The sequence below is a fragment of the Abrus precatorius genome, unplaced genomic scaffold, assembly GCF_003935025.1.
Source record: "Abrus precatorius isolate BTA unplaced genomic scaffold, Abrus_2018 Scaffold3, whole genome shotgun sequence".
In the NCBI taxonomy this organism is placed as follows: Eukaryota; Viridiplantae; Streptophyta; class Magnoliopsida; order Fabales; family Fabaceae; genus Abrus; species Abrus precatorius.
The window spans coordinates 6,376,098-6,392,417 of NW_020874373.1; the positions used below are offsets into that span (position 1 = coordinate 6,376,098).

Below are 16,320 nucleotides of genomic sequence, written 5' to 3' on the forward strand. Positions count from 1 at the left end.
ATTATAGAAATTATATAAACACAATGAGTGTTCAGTATAATTTAATTAAAAAATGAATATAATATTGTAAAATGTATAAAAAAATTATTTATTAATAAAATCATTATAATTTTCTTTAAAGTAAACGGCTATTATCATGTTAACTGTTTGTACAATGTAAGAAAAACAATTATCTTGAAACAATTTTAAATACTGTATGCCTGCAGTGAATATTCCCTAGTTATTATTTACATAACTCTCAAACCAAACAACCACCAAGAAAGCAAAATTAGTGAAAGTGAGTTCAATATAACGCTACCTTAGTAGAACAAAATCATTTTGGTCAACACATAAATTAATCATCACCGTTCATTTGCACTAATATCTTACCCTCCTAACTTAAACGTTGTTAACAAACGCTTAACCAATGTGCAACTACTTCATGTTCTCCATTACATTACATCACTTGCACCCACGAACCCCAACTTGGTACACCCGCATGCACCACAAACAACAAGTAGTACCCCGGCGGCGCAATCTCCGCCGTGGACGGCCCCACCAAGGTGGCATAATAAGTGTATCCGACGACATGCTTAACGCCAGTCAATTTCAACACCACCATCCTCTGATTCATCGCATAAGAGTGCGTCGTAAACGACGGTGCAAGGATCCTAACCGACACTTCACTCGCCGAAGCATAATTAGCAACCGTGAACGTGACATAAGAAAACGCCCTATACCCCAATACAGTACTATTTGAAATAAACCTAATCGTTGGCCGCACCGGATCATTCACCGATGCCAAATAAGGTGGAGAAAAAGCTTCCAAACTAAGATCAGTGGGGTACTCAACGCCACTGAAATTGTAATAAACATGTGGGTTGCTACCACCAACTAACACTCTTCCATCTTTCAACAAGATCGTTGAGGAATGGTATAGCCTAGGTCTTGAAGCGGGTGCCATTACACTAAACCTCAACCGTGAATCTGTCTCCGACGGCCGGAATATCATCGGCGTTAAAACCGGTTCACGGCCGTGTTCCCACCCGGCTGTTCCTGCACCAGCGCCGTTAATTATAACGACGTGGCCGTTAGGGAGAAGTAGCATGTCTCCCATTGCTCTTGGCATTGGCATGTTCTCCATCACCCAAGAAGGGTTAGGATCAGTGACTTTAAGCCTTCCACACGTGCTTAGGGCTTTCATGAAGATACCTTTTAATGCACTCTCGAAGGAGCCACGTGGCGCTCCTCCGCAAACCATAACTTCAGCTTCTATGGAGCCTCTGTTTTCGTCTAGTGGAAGAAGAACAGAAGAACCTGAGCTTGGGTAGTTACGGGGATCTCCACCAGGGATTGGAGGGAACTCTTTGAGCACGTGGTTTTGTTTGTAGTCTAATAAAACGGAACGGGTATTAGCGAAAATGAAGAGGTTTCCATTGGGTAAAAGGTGCACGAAAGGGTACAAGTTGTTTTCATATGGATCGGTGGTGTCTTGGAGAAAGCTAAGGTAAATTGATGAGGGAGAGTTTTGGAGGGTTCTAGGGTAGAATTCGTAGTTGTATTGTTTTCTACCTCCAACAACAATTACGCTACCATCTGGAAGTATTTGATTTGTTGCATACCATCTTCGTTGGGATAAGAGACCTGGGAATTCGACCCAGTCGCAGGTTGCGTCGAAGCATGTAGTGAAAAAGCGAATGCTACGTGCACCATCGTTAAAACCACCTGTTTGAACAAGGGTTCCGTTAGGGAGAACAGAGCCTGAGGAACACCACGTGTCTGATTGTACCATTAAGGGTCGAAACGTGTTTGTTGGTATGTCATATAGTATAGAGTGAGCAGAACAATCGATTTTTAGGGCAGTGTCGTGTGGGTCCATACGACAACGTCCATTGGAAAGAGGGAGATCGGAGATGCCAAAATCGGTTCGGTCAAACATGATGACTTTGTCGTTGTGTAGAAGTTGCATGTGCATGGCTGATATGCCAGTGCTTGGTTGCAAGAGGTGCCATTCTCCTTGGTAGTTAAAGGGTGATGATGGAGTCTGAGATAACGCTGGGACAAGAAAATATGCAATTGAAGTTAGTATAAAGGGAATATTTAGGAACATGATAGTGCTCATTCTGGGGAAGCAGAGAGAAGGAGAAGTATTGGAAGAAAGTGGTTGAGTTTACCAGTAAAGAGTTGGTGGGGTTTATATTTGCACAGTATAAACACTGATCAATATGATTATGACAATTCTTAACGAGAAAAAGGAGGGTATCTTTGAAAGGAATTATTCATGCGGCAGCTAAAGGGGCGCAACTCAAGGAATGCAGTTTAAAGCCAAGAAATATGATTTCCATTTACCAAAACTACACAGATCCACAGTTGATTTAAAATCATGTTGTCCACATAATCAGAAAATATAGGGCACCCCACTCATGGCAACTTTTGAACGTGTAAAGTGTCAAGCTGCAGCGATTCCAATCAGCTATATGATAAAACTTGAACTTAATTAGGTGAGTTTTGGTGTTATTCTTTAGTCAAATTATTAATCATTTTAATTATTAAGATAATAATTATTGAAAGAAAATGTTGATTTTATTTGAAAAATAATACTAATGGTGTTTACATTGCTGTATTTATGTTTTCTGATCTTTTGAATCATTAGCATTTAAACATGTTATGTTGCGGTATTGTAATGAATTATCCCACGTGGTGAAAAACAGTTAGTGAATTGATTATTTTGTCTTATTGATTTTATTTCTTAACCTTAATTAGAATATATTGATGGAAGATTATCAGCATGATTATTAATATCGTATTGTAGTATATTTTTTTTAGTGAAAAAAATAATAATTGTTGCACAATTAGAATATGATGAATAAATAAATAAGAATAACATTATCATTTAAAAAGTATTGACATAAAATCCAATCAAATTTGGGTGAAGTTCTAAATGCACACAAGATTAAAATAATTTTGACATCAAAGGAAATTATATTTTAAAACCTTCTAAATACAAATCATATTAATTATTAAATCCAATAAATTTTAAAAATTAGTAAGTTTAATTTTAAGAAAAAAAAATCTTGGGATCCAACAAAGTTGTTGGATCTTATCGAGGCTTGGTCTTATTGTGGCCCATCAAATTAAGTTAGGAAGGCGTTTTCGTTTCCAAATGGTGCATTGATCCATTACAATGCTTAAAAAGTTATTGGCTCATAGAGTAGTAGGAGACATAATATGAGTTGGAGTATATATCCTTGTAACTTTGCATTCCATTTATCAAACCGCACTAACACTTAAAATTTTAAAAACTTTTTAAAAATTTGTCTCAATAGGTTGATAATACAAATAGACTAGTTAGATCAAAGGAAAAAGAGTTAAGACATTTTTAATTTGAGAAAGTTTTTAAATTTTTAATAAATAATCACAAATTATATTTTTCTTTATTTTGCTTCATGTTTTCAAAATTTTATATAAAAGAATCATTTTATCAATTAGTTATTTTACCAATTTTATGCAAATATTTAACAACCGAGAAAAGTAAAAACAATATGACATTTTTATAATTATTTATATAAAAAATAAATTATCTTCTAAAACTAAAAAAATGAAATAACGACAGATTATTTCGTAATTAGTTTAATGCATTCAAATATGTAAACTAAAGTAACTATTGGTAAATAGCTATGTAAGATGTTTCATGCTCATAATATATATAACATTTTTCTTGTTTAAAACATACAAGACAGAGAATAAAACCCACTCCCTCGCACACATACACACATCATGTATGGTTCATCCTATTCAAACTGGGCTACTAAATATTACCAAGTATCCATAAGAATCTATCACAACGAAGACGAGATTTGAGGTGGTTGGCTATGGTTTCTAAGCATACCATCCAACTCTTTTTCAAACCTCTCCATGGCTTTGGCTGGCAAGCTGATTGGCACCACTATGACATACTCTCCTTTGTTATTTTTATACGAAAAGTACAAACTTGTCGTTTCAGAAAAGATCGCTGTTCCACCCTGGGCTGGCCCACCATAAATGGGTTTGCCCCACCCTAAATCCACTTCATCGAGCCTAGCACCATTAGTATTCGAAACAACATAGGACCTTGTCGTTGCAAAAAGTGGTCGTCCCTTAATCACCATCAAATCGGTTAAGGAGCGCACAAACTCCTCATCAACGTTGGTTTTTGCATTCTTAACCAATTCTAAAGCATACCCAAATGGATTTTCACTAAGCTTTCTTGCTGTGGTTACCGCACCCGAGAACACAAACTCATTACCGTAATAACCAACAGGTAATCGAGGATTAACCTTGGCATTAATGTTAACAGCGTACATGAATCGTACATCATCATCAGGGTCAAGTTGTAATGCTCTTACTCGACTTCTCCACATGCATGCTATGACAAACTCAAATGTGGTGCATCTACCAAGATGTTTGGGAACCAAACGACGAATAGCAGCTACTTCAGTACGACCGAAGAAGAAACAACGCTGCACCATGTCGTTTAATGATGGGGTCGTGCTCCCATTGGCTTTGTTTTCCACCATGACATCCTCGTACTCGGGATGGGTGCGTGAAATTCTTGGTGGGTCTCTTGCATTCAAAAGCTCCCTACACCACACTGGTTTAATGGAGGGTTCATTTGCACCATTAGCCATTTCAGCTAAAGCATTCACAAATTTTCCAATTCCTGATCCGTCGCTCATGCTGTGATTCAACCGAATGGCGAAAATGAAACCACCACACTTGAGGCGCGTCACCTATCATCAATGTATCGATATGAGACTAATGGCGAAAATGGTTTTTATACACAACAAATTTCAGTCATGCTATCAAATCAAAAATTAAAATAAGTAAAAATAATCTTTAGAAAAATGGAGACCTAGACGAGTGTTTATTTTGTGAATAAGGGGTGCTTGAATTCACCAAGAATCCCTTGCATTTACGCCACACTATAATGAAAAGTTTCTTTCCTCCGCATTTCAGCTATAAACGACAAAGTAATTAAAAACTTGAAATTGTGAGACTAATTTAGAAGTTCTAATAGAAAGAGTGGTGTGAGAAATTCACAGGAACCAGACATTTAAAATTTTTATTGGTTAAACGTTAAGTAATTAAAATTTAAAACAACAATTAATTACTTGATAGAAATCATGCGATCATGGTTGAAAATGGTTTTTGTGACTTTCCTACTCAAGAATATTTGTGCTATTAAAATTGTTCTAATAATAGAAATCTTGTAACACCATTTGATTTTTCGTTTCTCTATTTTTAATTTTTTTTACAGCACTTAAATTATTATTACTTGTTTATTTTTAATGGGTATTGATCTTTGTTTAGGTAAAATAAACATGTGATTTTAAAAAAGTTAGTGGCGTCCTCTCTATCAAATATCAACTACATTAAGATTTATGACCAATTCGATCCCAACTAACTTTGGCTCAATATTAATTAAATATTAATTAGTATTTTCGGGTTAGGGACGAATCCAGGTCTAAATATTTAATTTAGTCAAAATTTGGGGGCATATAAGAAATAACATCACATGCTTCTCTATGTTTATATATATTATTAACATATAAATATATAATTAATAAGATTATGATACTGTTGGCATAGGAAATTTGTCTTATCGATGTATCAGCATAAACTTACAATATTTATATTAATGATGAACATTTTTTTTTTATGTTTTGGTATATGAATTTTTGTGTTAATTAAATTGTAACAACTTTAAGACACATGTTTAATTTTTTAATAATTAATAAGATTAATTTTAATATTCTTTAAATTATTAAAATGAGTAATTAATGATAATTTGAAAAGTAAAACTTGATAATTAAATCGGGTCTGGGTTTTTTAGATAAAAAGGATTTGATTGTTTACTTGAGGATATAATCGTATTAACGAAAAAAATAAATATAATTATTATCACAGTAATACTAAACAGACAAAACATGAATTAGATGTGTGATTTTTCTTTTTTGTCTTATACTCACTAAAAAAAAGTCATTTATTAATGATTGTAGATACCAAATTTCACATTTGGTATCAACACATCTTCGTCTTCTTTTTATTTGCATCAAGTAGAATGTTCTAGATACGATCATGTCCAACCTTTCTCAAACTGTTTTATAAAATAAAAAATAATGTTATTTTCACCTTTTTTATAATTTTTTTATATCCTTTCTCTCATATTACTTATCTTAAACTTTATTTTATTTTATTTATTACAAAAATTATATTGAAAAATGAATACAAATATTAACGTTTCTCTTAAATGAAGAGCCAGTTAATTTCTTCAGCAAGGCATGTTCTGTTGTTTCTTATTTGGATCAAATCCCAAATAAAAATATGAAAAAAGAAAGTACGAACAAGAAGTTAATTAAGATAGTACTGAAAAAACCTGTATTAATAGAAGGGGACAGTTAGTTATTCCCTGTGAGCCAGGAACCTCATGCAGAAGCTCCTGGAAGCAGGGAAATGGTGGATGAAGAACATCACCGAATTGCTGGAGTCTGACATCAGCATCAGCCTCAATGAAAAGAACACCTTCCCCAGTACAATCCACCACAAGTTTTCGACCATGACCTTCCCTAAGCCTACCCGCAAATGGGTAGTAAAACACTAGAGTTTGTGCTAGTGCCTCTCTAATCACTTCAACTGGGTCCTTCCCTTTCATTGACGCCTTGCTACCATAGAATTGTATGAATGGAATCTGAAAACGTAAGCCTTCTTGGTCATCTATGTCAGATAGTTCCTTAACTTCACGAGGAGTAGGCTTAGCCGGCGCTATAAGTTCTGGTTGCTTCCTTAGCACTGTGAACAATAGATTGGGAGATGGTTGAGTCATGGTGATGATTGCTGAATGCTGATGAGTTTGTGTGTTGTCTATGTGAGGGTGAGGTCTTTGAGTGTGTCCTAAGATTGGTGCTTCCACGTCTTATAATGAGCGAAATTTACATGTTTGATCGACGCAACACACCGTAATTAATATGTTTCATACGAGTTAGTGTCTGAAAGTTCAAAGAAATTAACACTCATCTCTGTCATTTTACCTGTGCCTGCAAAACTGAAAGACAATAAAATTTAAAATATAATATTTTAAATAAATATAATATTTTTAAAATATAAATACACATCAAAATTTGGATAGCATAACTATAAATATTCAAGTGATATTAAATTTAATATAAATAATATTAAATAATATAAAATAAGTTAATACTTTGATTAATTATTTTATAATTTATTAAAAGTTATTTAAAATGTAAATATTCAAATTTAACACTGATAATAATATATTTAAAATAAAAATTTTTAAGAATAAAAAATATCACTAAAAAACATGTTATTATATAAATATTTTATTTATATAAAAAATAGTTGTAATTTAAATTAAAAAAATGTTAAACATGAAAAAAATGTGACACTTTTATTGTGTGGACAATAAGTAAATAAACGTGTGGACAGAGCACGACCGGTTTTAAATCAGCACGCATCCTGTGTGTGGATACCGTTTAATCTACAATTGTTCGTTTTGCTTTTTCTGCATACGACACTGGCTTGTTAACTTTCAAAATAATTTTTTTATAAATGTTAATATATTTTAATATAATTTTTTTGTTGAATAATTTTATATATTTTATATTTAATAGTTTAAAATTATTTTTTCTTGATTTTTAAACAAACAGAAAAAAATGTGTTGTTGGATCAGGGGAAAAAAATGAGTTACCACGTTAAAAGAAATTCAAATTGAGATCATAAAGGACATAATTTAATTTTAAAACTGGTTTAAAAATAATTAGTCAAATTATTATTAAAAAAAGTACTTTAATCGTATACTTGTCCGATTTTAGAATCGGCACAGAAAATAAATGTTAACCTCCAAATCGGAAAAAATCACACACTCTGTCCCCAAATAAATTATTATTAAGATCCTTTATAGTTTGTTAATTGTACGATAATGTAATTTTTTAAGTGATGATTACAATTTTTGTATAAAAAAGGTTGGAATTTATTAAATTATAATTTTTATATGATTTAATTAATTAAATAAATTTAAATGTATTATTAATATAATTTTTTTAATATTATTAATTAACTCAAATATATAACCATCAAATGCATGTATTAATTACTAAAAAATTATTTCAGCTTAATTTATAATATTTGTTGTGTAAAAAAAATAATTTTAGTAAATAACATAATAACATAGTTTTAAAATTAATTGTTATAAAAGTTAATAAATTTGTGTGTGATGCTTCATTTCTATTATTTCTTAATTTTTTAATTTTTTATTTATATTGGCTTTGTAATTAATTCTTTTATAAAACTTTGAATACTTAAATTGATATAAACTAAAATTTTAAGTAATAAATAAATATTTATTTAAGTAGATTATAATTTTTTATTAAATATATGCTTGATGTAAATAAAAATTAATATTTTTAATAGTGCAATATAAATTATTAATAATAATATAAAATAATCTATATGCATGGTTAGATATTTTTAATAGAAGTGTCACACGATATTTTGTATATTCTTTTCTTATTTGAGTATTTATTTCTCGTGTTATTGAAGGCTCATATTTCATCTTGTGATATTAGCTAGTATTATATGTAAGGAATGAAAACATTCAATAATGTGCAATAAATATTTCCAATATCAAAGTTGAAATTTTCTTTGAATGCTTATCCTTGTAGGTGCTAACTGGCTACTCTAAATTTCCCAGCACGCGTGCCTCCTTCTGGGCATCACTATTTTATATTCAACGGCTTTGGGAATCATTCTTTGATTGATGAATTTAATGGACAGGTATATTATGCACACATTTTTTTCAATAAACGGCTTGATAAAGGTTAGTATCAAAGATAGATACACATTTTAGAAGTAACACTTTAATTTGACTTGTTGAACAACCTAACAATAACCTATCTAAGTTTTATCATTATATTATAGATGTGTATAATATAATTTCGTTGGAGCCTGGAACATCATATATATATATATATATATATATATATATATATATATATATATATATATATATAAGAGTTCATGGACGCATGGGAATGGAGGTGTAAGAGAGTCACCAAATTAATCAAGTGTTACATCTGCATCAGCCTTAATGAACACAAGTGTTTGAGCGAGTGCTTCTCCAATCCCTTCGGTCTTTCTCTGCCATTGATGGCTCGTTACGATAAATTTGTATGAGTGGAATCTGAAACTGTAAGCCATCTTGGTCGTCTATTTCGGAGAGTAGTTTAACTTGGCGAGGAGTGGGTTTAGCAGGAGCCACCAACTCGGGTTGGCGCCTCATCACAACAAACATTACGGAGCGAAATGAAGAGGCCATGTTTCTTATCTAAATTTGGAAACTATTGGTGAAGAATTAAGAAGAACAGAGTTGTCAAGTTTTGTGTTCGTCCGTAAGGAAAATTTTGAAACTGCAGTCCCACACCCATTAAAATACAGGTGTGGTGACGAGAATCTAATCCTATAAAAATAGGGTATTAAATGAAGGAATACAAATCTTAAGAATACGGGGTCATAGATGATCATAAAGGCCTATGGTTAAGATTAGTGATCTCTATTGCACTTGGGAGAAGTGTTAGCTTAAGCTCTTCTTAAATAAGGAAAGATTACGCGACATTCTTGGATAATGCAGGTGTGCGTTCGCACTGTCCCTTATAATTTTCAGTCTAAGAATTGTCTATTTTTCTTGCACAAGAGAACAAAAGAAAAGAAAAAAAAAAGGGTGACAAGAATCCAACCCTATAAATATAGGATATTAAATAAAGCAATCCAAATCTTAAGAACACGGCGTAAATGGGTGATCATGGAGGCCCATGGTCTAGGTTAGTGATCTCCATTGCAATTGGGAGTGGTGCTAACTTAAGCACTTTTCAAATGAGGAGAGACTACGTGACATACTTTGGTAGTGGGGTGTGCGTTCGCGTTGCCCCTTATAATCTTAAGTCCAAGAATTGTCTATTTTTCCTGCAGAAGAGGACCAAAAAAAAATGAAAAAGGGTGACAAGAATCCAACCCTATAAATATAGGGTATTAAATGAAGGAATCCAAATCTTAAGAACACGGGGTTAGTGGGTGATCATGAAGACCCATGACCTAGGTTAGTGATCTCCATTGCACTTGGGGAGACGCTAACTTAAGCTCTTCTCAAATGAGGAGAGACTACGTGACATTTTTTAGTAGTGAGGGTGTGTGTTTGCGTTGTCCCATATAATCTTCAGTACAAGAATTATCTATTTTTCCTGTAGAAGAGAACAAAAGAAAAGAAAAGAAAAAGGATGACAAGAATCCAAGGTATTAAATGAAGGAATCCAAATCTTAATAACACAAGGTCAATGGGTGATCATAAAGGCCTATGGCCTAGGTTAGTGATCTCCATTGCACTTGGGAGAGGTGCTAGCTTAAGCTATTCTCAAATGAGGAGAGAATACATGACATTTTTCGGTGGACAAATGTGGACTAGGTTAACCTCCTCCTCTCTGGGGACAACTTTGTTAATTTTTGCCTGAGCTGCTCTTTGGAGTTTTCAATTCACCAGGTCACTTTAACTTTTGCCTAGGTCGTCCTTTCAAGTTTTTAACCTAGCGAGCTATTTTCTTTTTTTTCCCTCTTTTTTTTATGTTTTATTTTTAATTATTTTAAGCATTTTTTTTTACAGTATCAGAACTGATGGGATCTTGGAGATCTTGTCCATCTATGTTTTTTAGGATTAAAGCTCCTCCTGAGAAAGCCTTTTTTACCGCATGGAGTCCTTCATAATTTGGAGACCACTTGCCACGATAATCTTTATGCGTTGGCAAAATCTTTTTGAGCACTATATCTCCTTCACTGAATTCTTTTGAACGAAATTTTTTTATCAAAAGCTTTCTTTATCCTTCTCTGGTATAGTTGTCTGTGACCTAACTCATTCAGACATTTTCCTTCAGTGAGATTCAATTGATCAAAACGAAATTGCACCCAATCTGCTTCCTCCAATTTGGTTTCCATTATTACTCTTAAAGAGGGAATTTCAACCTCAATAGGAAGTACTGCTTCCATTCCATATACCAAAGAGTATGGAGTTGTCCCGATTGAAGTACGAATTGAAGTTCGGTATCCATGCAAGGCAAATGACAGCATTTTATGCCAATCCCTGAATGTCACTACCATCTTTTGGATGATCTTCTTAATATTTTTATTGGCTGTTTCAACTGCTCCATTCATCTTCGGGTGATAGGGGAAGAAATTCTGATGTCGAATCTTGAAATTGTCACATAATTCTTTCATCATTTTGTTGTTCAGATTAGTGTCATTGTCTGTTATCAACTTGCTTGAGAGGCCATATCAATAGATCAAACCCTTTTTAATGAATCTCACCACCACATTTTGGGTCATACTAGCATATGAGGCAGCCTCAACCCATTTTGTGAAATAGTCAATAGCAACTAGAATGAAGCGGTGACCATTAGAGGCTTTAGATTCAATGGATCCAATAACATCAATTCCCCACATTGATAAAGGTCAGGGCGATAATAAGACATTCAAATTTGTTGGGGGGACATTAATATTATCAGTATATGTCTGGCATTTATGACATGTTGGTGTGTAAAAATCTGATCACTGGGCAAGTGTACCCGTTGTCGAAGTAATATTATTAAAATTAAAATTAAAGTACCAAGTGTCGTATCCACAGGGACTGTTATTAAGAAACATTTCTTTAATTGCGTAATTGTTAATAAATATGAAAAATAAACCTTGTTGATGAAATTGCTAAAAGTAAAAGAATAATAAATTAAAAGGAACAGATATTCTAGTGAAAATAAATTATAGAAAATTATGACTAAAGGTATTCAATGTAAAAAGACAAGTATCTAGACTGTAAATCCCCCTAAGTGTCCAAATAACTGAAATTCTTCTTCAACTACTTAGTTCCAAACCCTTATCGCTGCAGGAAATTTCAAATTAAATTAATACCTTTCTCAAGGATAATGATTCCTAACCCTCAGTTGATTAATCAGAATCTCTTCCTTAATTAATACCCCTAGGTTGCATTAAGTTCATTATGAATTTCATAATTAGGGTTAATCCTAATACAGAAAACTCACGTCTTTCTATCTCTAGAAATACATTCAAGTCTTTTTAATTGAGCAATGTTAATTTCATACAGGAATTTTACTCAAATTCAAACAAGAAAACAAGATAGAGAAAATTGATACTACTCAATTAAACCCAAGAGAAAAGAACATGAAATAGCATTAGAAGAATTCCAGAAAATTTAGTCAATTAGGATTCATTACGTCTAGATACTCAAAGAAAAATTAGAACCTAAACATCTTCAAATTAAAATTACAAAAGAGATGAAATAAAATGCTTAATCTCATCCTCTTGCCGTCTCTGAGTCTTTCGTCTCCAAAAACTGCCTCCCCAGGTTTGAGTTCAGTTCTCCTTTTATAGGAATTATCCTAGGGTTAATTTTCTTGCAAAAGTTAAATTTCTGACGCGCGTAAAAGTACACGGCCATGTACTTGGCCGTGTACATCTCTATTTTCTAATAGACGTCTTTCAAAGCTTTTCATAAAAGTACACGCTCATGTACACGGCCATGTATCTGGCCGTGTACATCTCTGGTTTTGATGATACACTTCAATTGACGCGACCAGTGAGATACACGCTCATATACATGGGCATGTACTTGCTCGTGTATATCTCTGGCTTCATTATGTGTTTCAAGTCTCAATATCTTTTAAAGCTTTCACTTCTTTATCCTTTTTCCTGAAATATAAATAAAATGAAATTAATAATAGTAAATTTTATCAATGAATAGCTTAAAACTCTCAATTATCATTCATGAATTATAATGTACGATCAAGTATAGAAAGCATTTATCAAATTTCCCCGAACTTGAACGATTGCTTGTCCCCAAGCAAAGAAATGAATCAATTTTTACCCTTGACAACAAAGAATCAAATTCCTGAAATTTTTATTATTGTTATTTTTATTTTATTTTATTTTTAGAGGGAAAGTAATTCTTAAATATCAAATTGTGCTTTCTTTTGCTCTCGACCTCTGTAACTTCAGACAGAATTGAAATAAGGACCTCTCTACCATTAGCTTTTAAAATTTTAATTCAAAACTTTGAATTCTTCCACAAGGTGTTATTTAATTTTCTTTACTTTGAGCCATGATCAACTAACAGGGTGCATTTTATGCTCCATCCCAGTTAGCACAAGGTATTAATGGAAAATTTCACCCCTTGCTTTCCACATCGGTACCTCAAACAAATTTGGGGTTCTAGGATGTGGTATCCGGACATTGCCTGCAATCCACATTTAACTAGATATGCTTCTATGACATGCTCTTTTATTTCTGAGCAGAGCCCCAATTTTTTTCAGATTTTCCTAGTTTTATTAATTCAAAAATTCAAAAACATGTTTAAACAATTTGGCATAGATTCAAGGTCCTCAATTCAGAAAAGTCTAATGATACTTCAATCAAGAAACAATTAAAAATGCAATTAGAATAACCAGAATAATTGCGTGTGATGTTTATTTATTGATTATATTTTCAGGAATATCATCTCTAATGCAACAGTAAAATTGACTCAATATTGCTCAAGAATAAAACAACAATTCAGTTCAAACATCTATAATTATCCACCCCACATTGTAAGATTTGCATTGTCCTCAATCAAATATAAGAATTAAAGTGCAACTGAAACTTCCCTGAAAAGTAAATAAGTAAGCAAAGAGTCGTGGGAAGCAAAGCTAATCTGGGATTCAATTGGAGAGGAAACCTGATTAAAATTTTTTTTATAAGGAGATTTAACTCAATTTATAATGAAAAGAGGAGTAGAACGATCAAAATAATGCGATAAAGAAACAGAAGTAATAAACAGACAAAAGCAATTTAAATCCTAAAAAATTCAACAACTAAGACTCCTAATTGCAGACTAAACTGCGCATCAACTAAGTCTTCATCATCTATACTAAGAAAGTGGTTAGAAGGAGATGGGGTTCATGCTGGGGCGAGGACGCTTATTCAAATATAAATAAATGAGCAAATAAATAACTAAATTAAAATAAACTAAACCTACGTAACCTAAACTATTCAATGTAATTCAACATTCAAAATTTAACATGGAGGAGTTTAAACTCCTCATTTGCAAAAGTTTGCAGTTGACCCCCTGGTATAGTTTGAGCCTATGTTCATTCACGTTAAAATTTCCTTTTTCTGGATGAGTTAATTCAATTATACCGCAAGGAAATACCTTATGCACAGTAAACGGTCCAGACCAATGGGATTTGAGTTTACCTGGGAATAATTTGAGGCGAGAGTTGTACAACAGTACTAAATCACCTTTTTGAAATAGTTTACCTCCCTTGAATTTTTTATGATGGTAGACCTTCAATTTTTCATCTGGTGGTTCATTAATGGATGGGTTGGGTTGCTTCTCTGATTTCCACTCCAAAACTTTGAAGTCTCTCTTTCTCCATAATGGCTTAGTGGCTTCTAAATGACACCACTGTTCTTGAGTTACCAAGCTCATATCATCTTTTCCTCTATCATGAACTAAGTTTCTTTCCAATGGGTTTGAAATCAAGAATTCCTGTGCACAATCAGAAACATAATCATCAATTACATTAATAAGATAGCATGAATAATCTTGTTTCAAAGACTTTTTTATTACATCAGGAATTTTGAAAGTGACTTTTTCATCTCCAACCCTCAAAATTAACTTTCCATCCCTCACATCAATTATAGCTCCTGCAGTAGCTAAAAATGGACGACCTAAGATCAAGGGGACATCAGTGTCCTCGTCCATATCAAGAATTACAAAATCAACAGGAAAAATAAATTTGTCCACTTTTACAAGCACATCCTCAATGATACCCCTAGGATATTTAATTGATCTATCAGCTAGTTGAATACTCATCCTAGTTGGCCTAGGTTCCCTTAAACCTAATTTCTTAAAAATAGAATATGGCATCAAATTAATGCTAGCACCTAAATCAGCTAAAGCCCTATCAACTATCAATCTACTAATGAGACAAGGAAGAGTAAAACTCCCTGGATCCTTCAATTTTTCAGGCATCTTGTTTTGCAGAATTGCTGAGCATTCTTCATTCAGAGTTACTGTGGCCAACTCCTCCAATTTCTTCTTGTTGGACAGTAGATCCTTCAGAAATTTGGCGTACTTGGGCATCTGTGCCAAGGCATCAACAAACGGTAAATTAATATGAAGTTGACGAAATAAGGACAGAAATTTACCAAATTGTTCATCATCCTTGTCTTTCTTCAATCTTGCTGGGTAGGGAAGTGGGGGTATGAATTCTTTCACTACGTGGGGCTTTTCCACAGTCTCCTCTTGACATTTATCCTTCTCTTCAGCTGTATCTTTTTCTGTTTCTTGCTTCCCCTTCTCTTGTAATGTTCTGCCACTCCTTAATGTTACTGCATTGACCTGCTCCCTAGGATTAGTCTCAGTATTGCCAGGCAAGCTTCCTTGGGGTCTTTTTGAGAGAAGTCTAGAAATTTGACCCAACTGAATTTCTAGATTATGGATAGAGGCTTGTTGATTTCTTAGTGCTGTCTCGGTAGATTGAAACCGAGATTCTGAAGTTTGAATGAATTTGGTCATCAATTCCTCAAGGTTTGACTTCTTTTCAAGTGGGGGTGGTGGTGGATGTGAAGCTTGTTGAAATCCTGTGAGTGTGTTGTTCCGCATTGGCTGTTGGTTGTTATTCCATGGTTGGTTTGCATAGTTCCTCCAGCCCGGATTATTCATGCCATTATAATTTTGATAAGGTGGTATGTTTCCTATCACATTGGCAGGTTCTTCCTGAGTAGCTCGACACTCATGATTAGGGTGGCCTCCTCTGCAAATATCACATCTCATTACCGGAGCAACTTGATGGTTAACAGATAAACCATTAATCTTCTTCCCTAAGGTTTCCACTTGCATTGCCAAGGATGTTACTGCATCAAGACTATAGATCCCCGTGGATTTCGCAGGTTTGGATCGAGTTGAGCTCCACTGATAGTTGTTCATTGCCATTTCTTCAAACAGTTCTTGTGTAGCCCTTGGTGTCTTGCTATTCAAAGTGCCCCCAGCTGCAGCATCTATCATTTGTCTTGTGGCTGGGTTCAATCCATTGTAGAAGGTTTGCACTTGAAGCCAGTCCGGAATTGCACTTGAAGCCAGTCCGGAATCCCATAATGTGGGCATTTCCGCAACAATTCCTTGAACCTCTCCCACGTATCGTATAATGTCTCTGACTCTAATTGATAGAAGGAAGAGATATCATTTCTCATTTT

General features: G+C 33.6%; 3 protein-coding genes and 5 non-coding genes across 8 annotated transcripts; 5 read left to right on the forward strand and 3 right to left on the reverse strand.

The window, feature by feature from the left end:
* Positions 1-436: 436 nt before the first annotated feature.
* On the reverse strand, positions 437-2,101 carry LOC113863931 (aldehyde oxidase GLOX). Its single transcript, XM_027497723.1, has one exon. It carries the CDS (start codon positions 2,099-2,101, stop codon positions 437-439), a length of 1,665 nt encoding a protein of 554 aa, XP_027353524.1.
* A 1,717-nt stretch (positions 2,102-3,818) lies between these two features.
* On the reverse strand, positions 3,819-6,841 carry LOC113862052 (benzyl alcohol O-benzoyltransferase-like). Its single transcript, XM_027495210.1, has 2 exons — positions 6,395-6,841; positions 3,819-4,748 (listed from the first exon to the last, which is right to left on the reverse strand). The coding sequence occupies exons 1-2, from the start codon at positions 6,839-6,841 to the stop codon at positions 3,819-3,821; spliced, it is 1,377 nt and encodes a 458-aa protein (XP_027351011.1).
* Positions 6,842-9,523: 2,682 nt separating this feature from the next.
* LOC113863997 lies at positions 9,524-9,684 on the forward strand. The gene has a single exon (XR_003504607.1). It is a non-coding gene; the product is annotated as a U1 spliceosomal RNA (small nuclear RNA).
* Positions 9,685-9,801: 117 nt separating this feature from the next.
* On the forward strand, positions 9,802-9,962 carry LOC113864140. The gene has a single exon (XR_003504743.1). It is a non-coding gene; the product is annotated as a U1 spliceosomal RNA (small nuclear RNA).
* A 114-nt stretch (positions 9,963-10,076) lies between these two features.
* LOC113864116 lies at positions 10,077-10,237 on the forward strand. Its single transcript, XR_003504720.1, has one exon. It is a non-coding gene; the product is annotated as a U1 spliceosomal RNA (small nuclear RNA).
* Positions 10,238-10,340: 103 nt separating this feature from the next.
* On the forward strand, positions 10,341-10,505 carry LOC113863986. Its single transcript, XR_003504596.1, has one exon. It is a non-coding gene; the product is annotated as a U1 spliceosomal RNA (small nuclear RNA).
* A 3,200-nt stretch (positions 10,506-13,705) lies between these two features.
* LOC113862053 lies at positions 13,706-16,231 on the reverse strand. The gene is made up of 4 exons (XM_027495211.1): positions 14,935-16,231; positions 14,729-14,793; positions 14,408-14,611; positions 13,706-13,798 (listed from the first exon to the last, which is right to left on the reverse strand). Exons 1-4 carry the CDS (start codon positions 16,229-16,231, stop codon positions 13,706-13,708), a joined length of 1,659 nt encoding a protein of 552 aa, XP_027351012.1.
* Positions 16,214-16,320, forward strand: LOC113864045. Its single transcript, XR_003504652.1, has one exon. It is a non-coding gene; the product is annotated as a small nucleolar RNA R71 (small nucleolar RNA).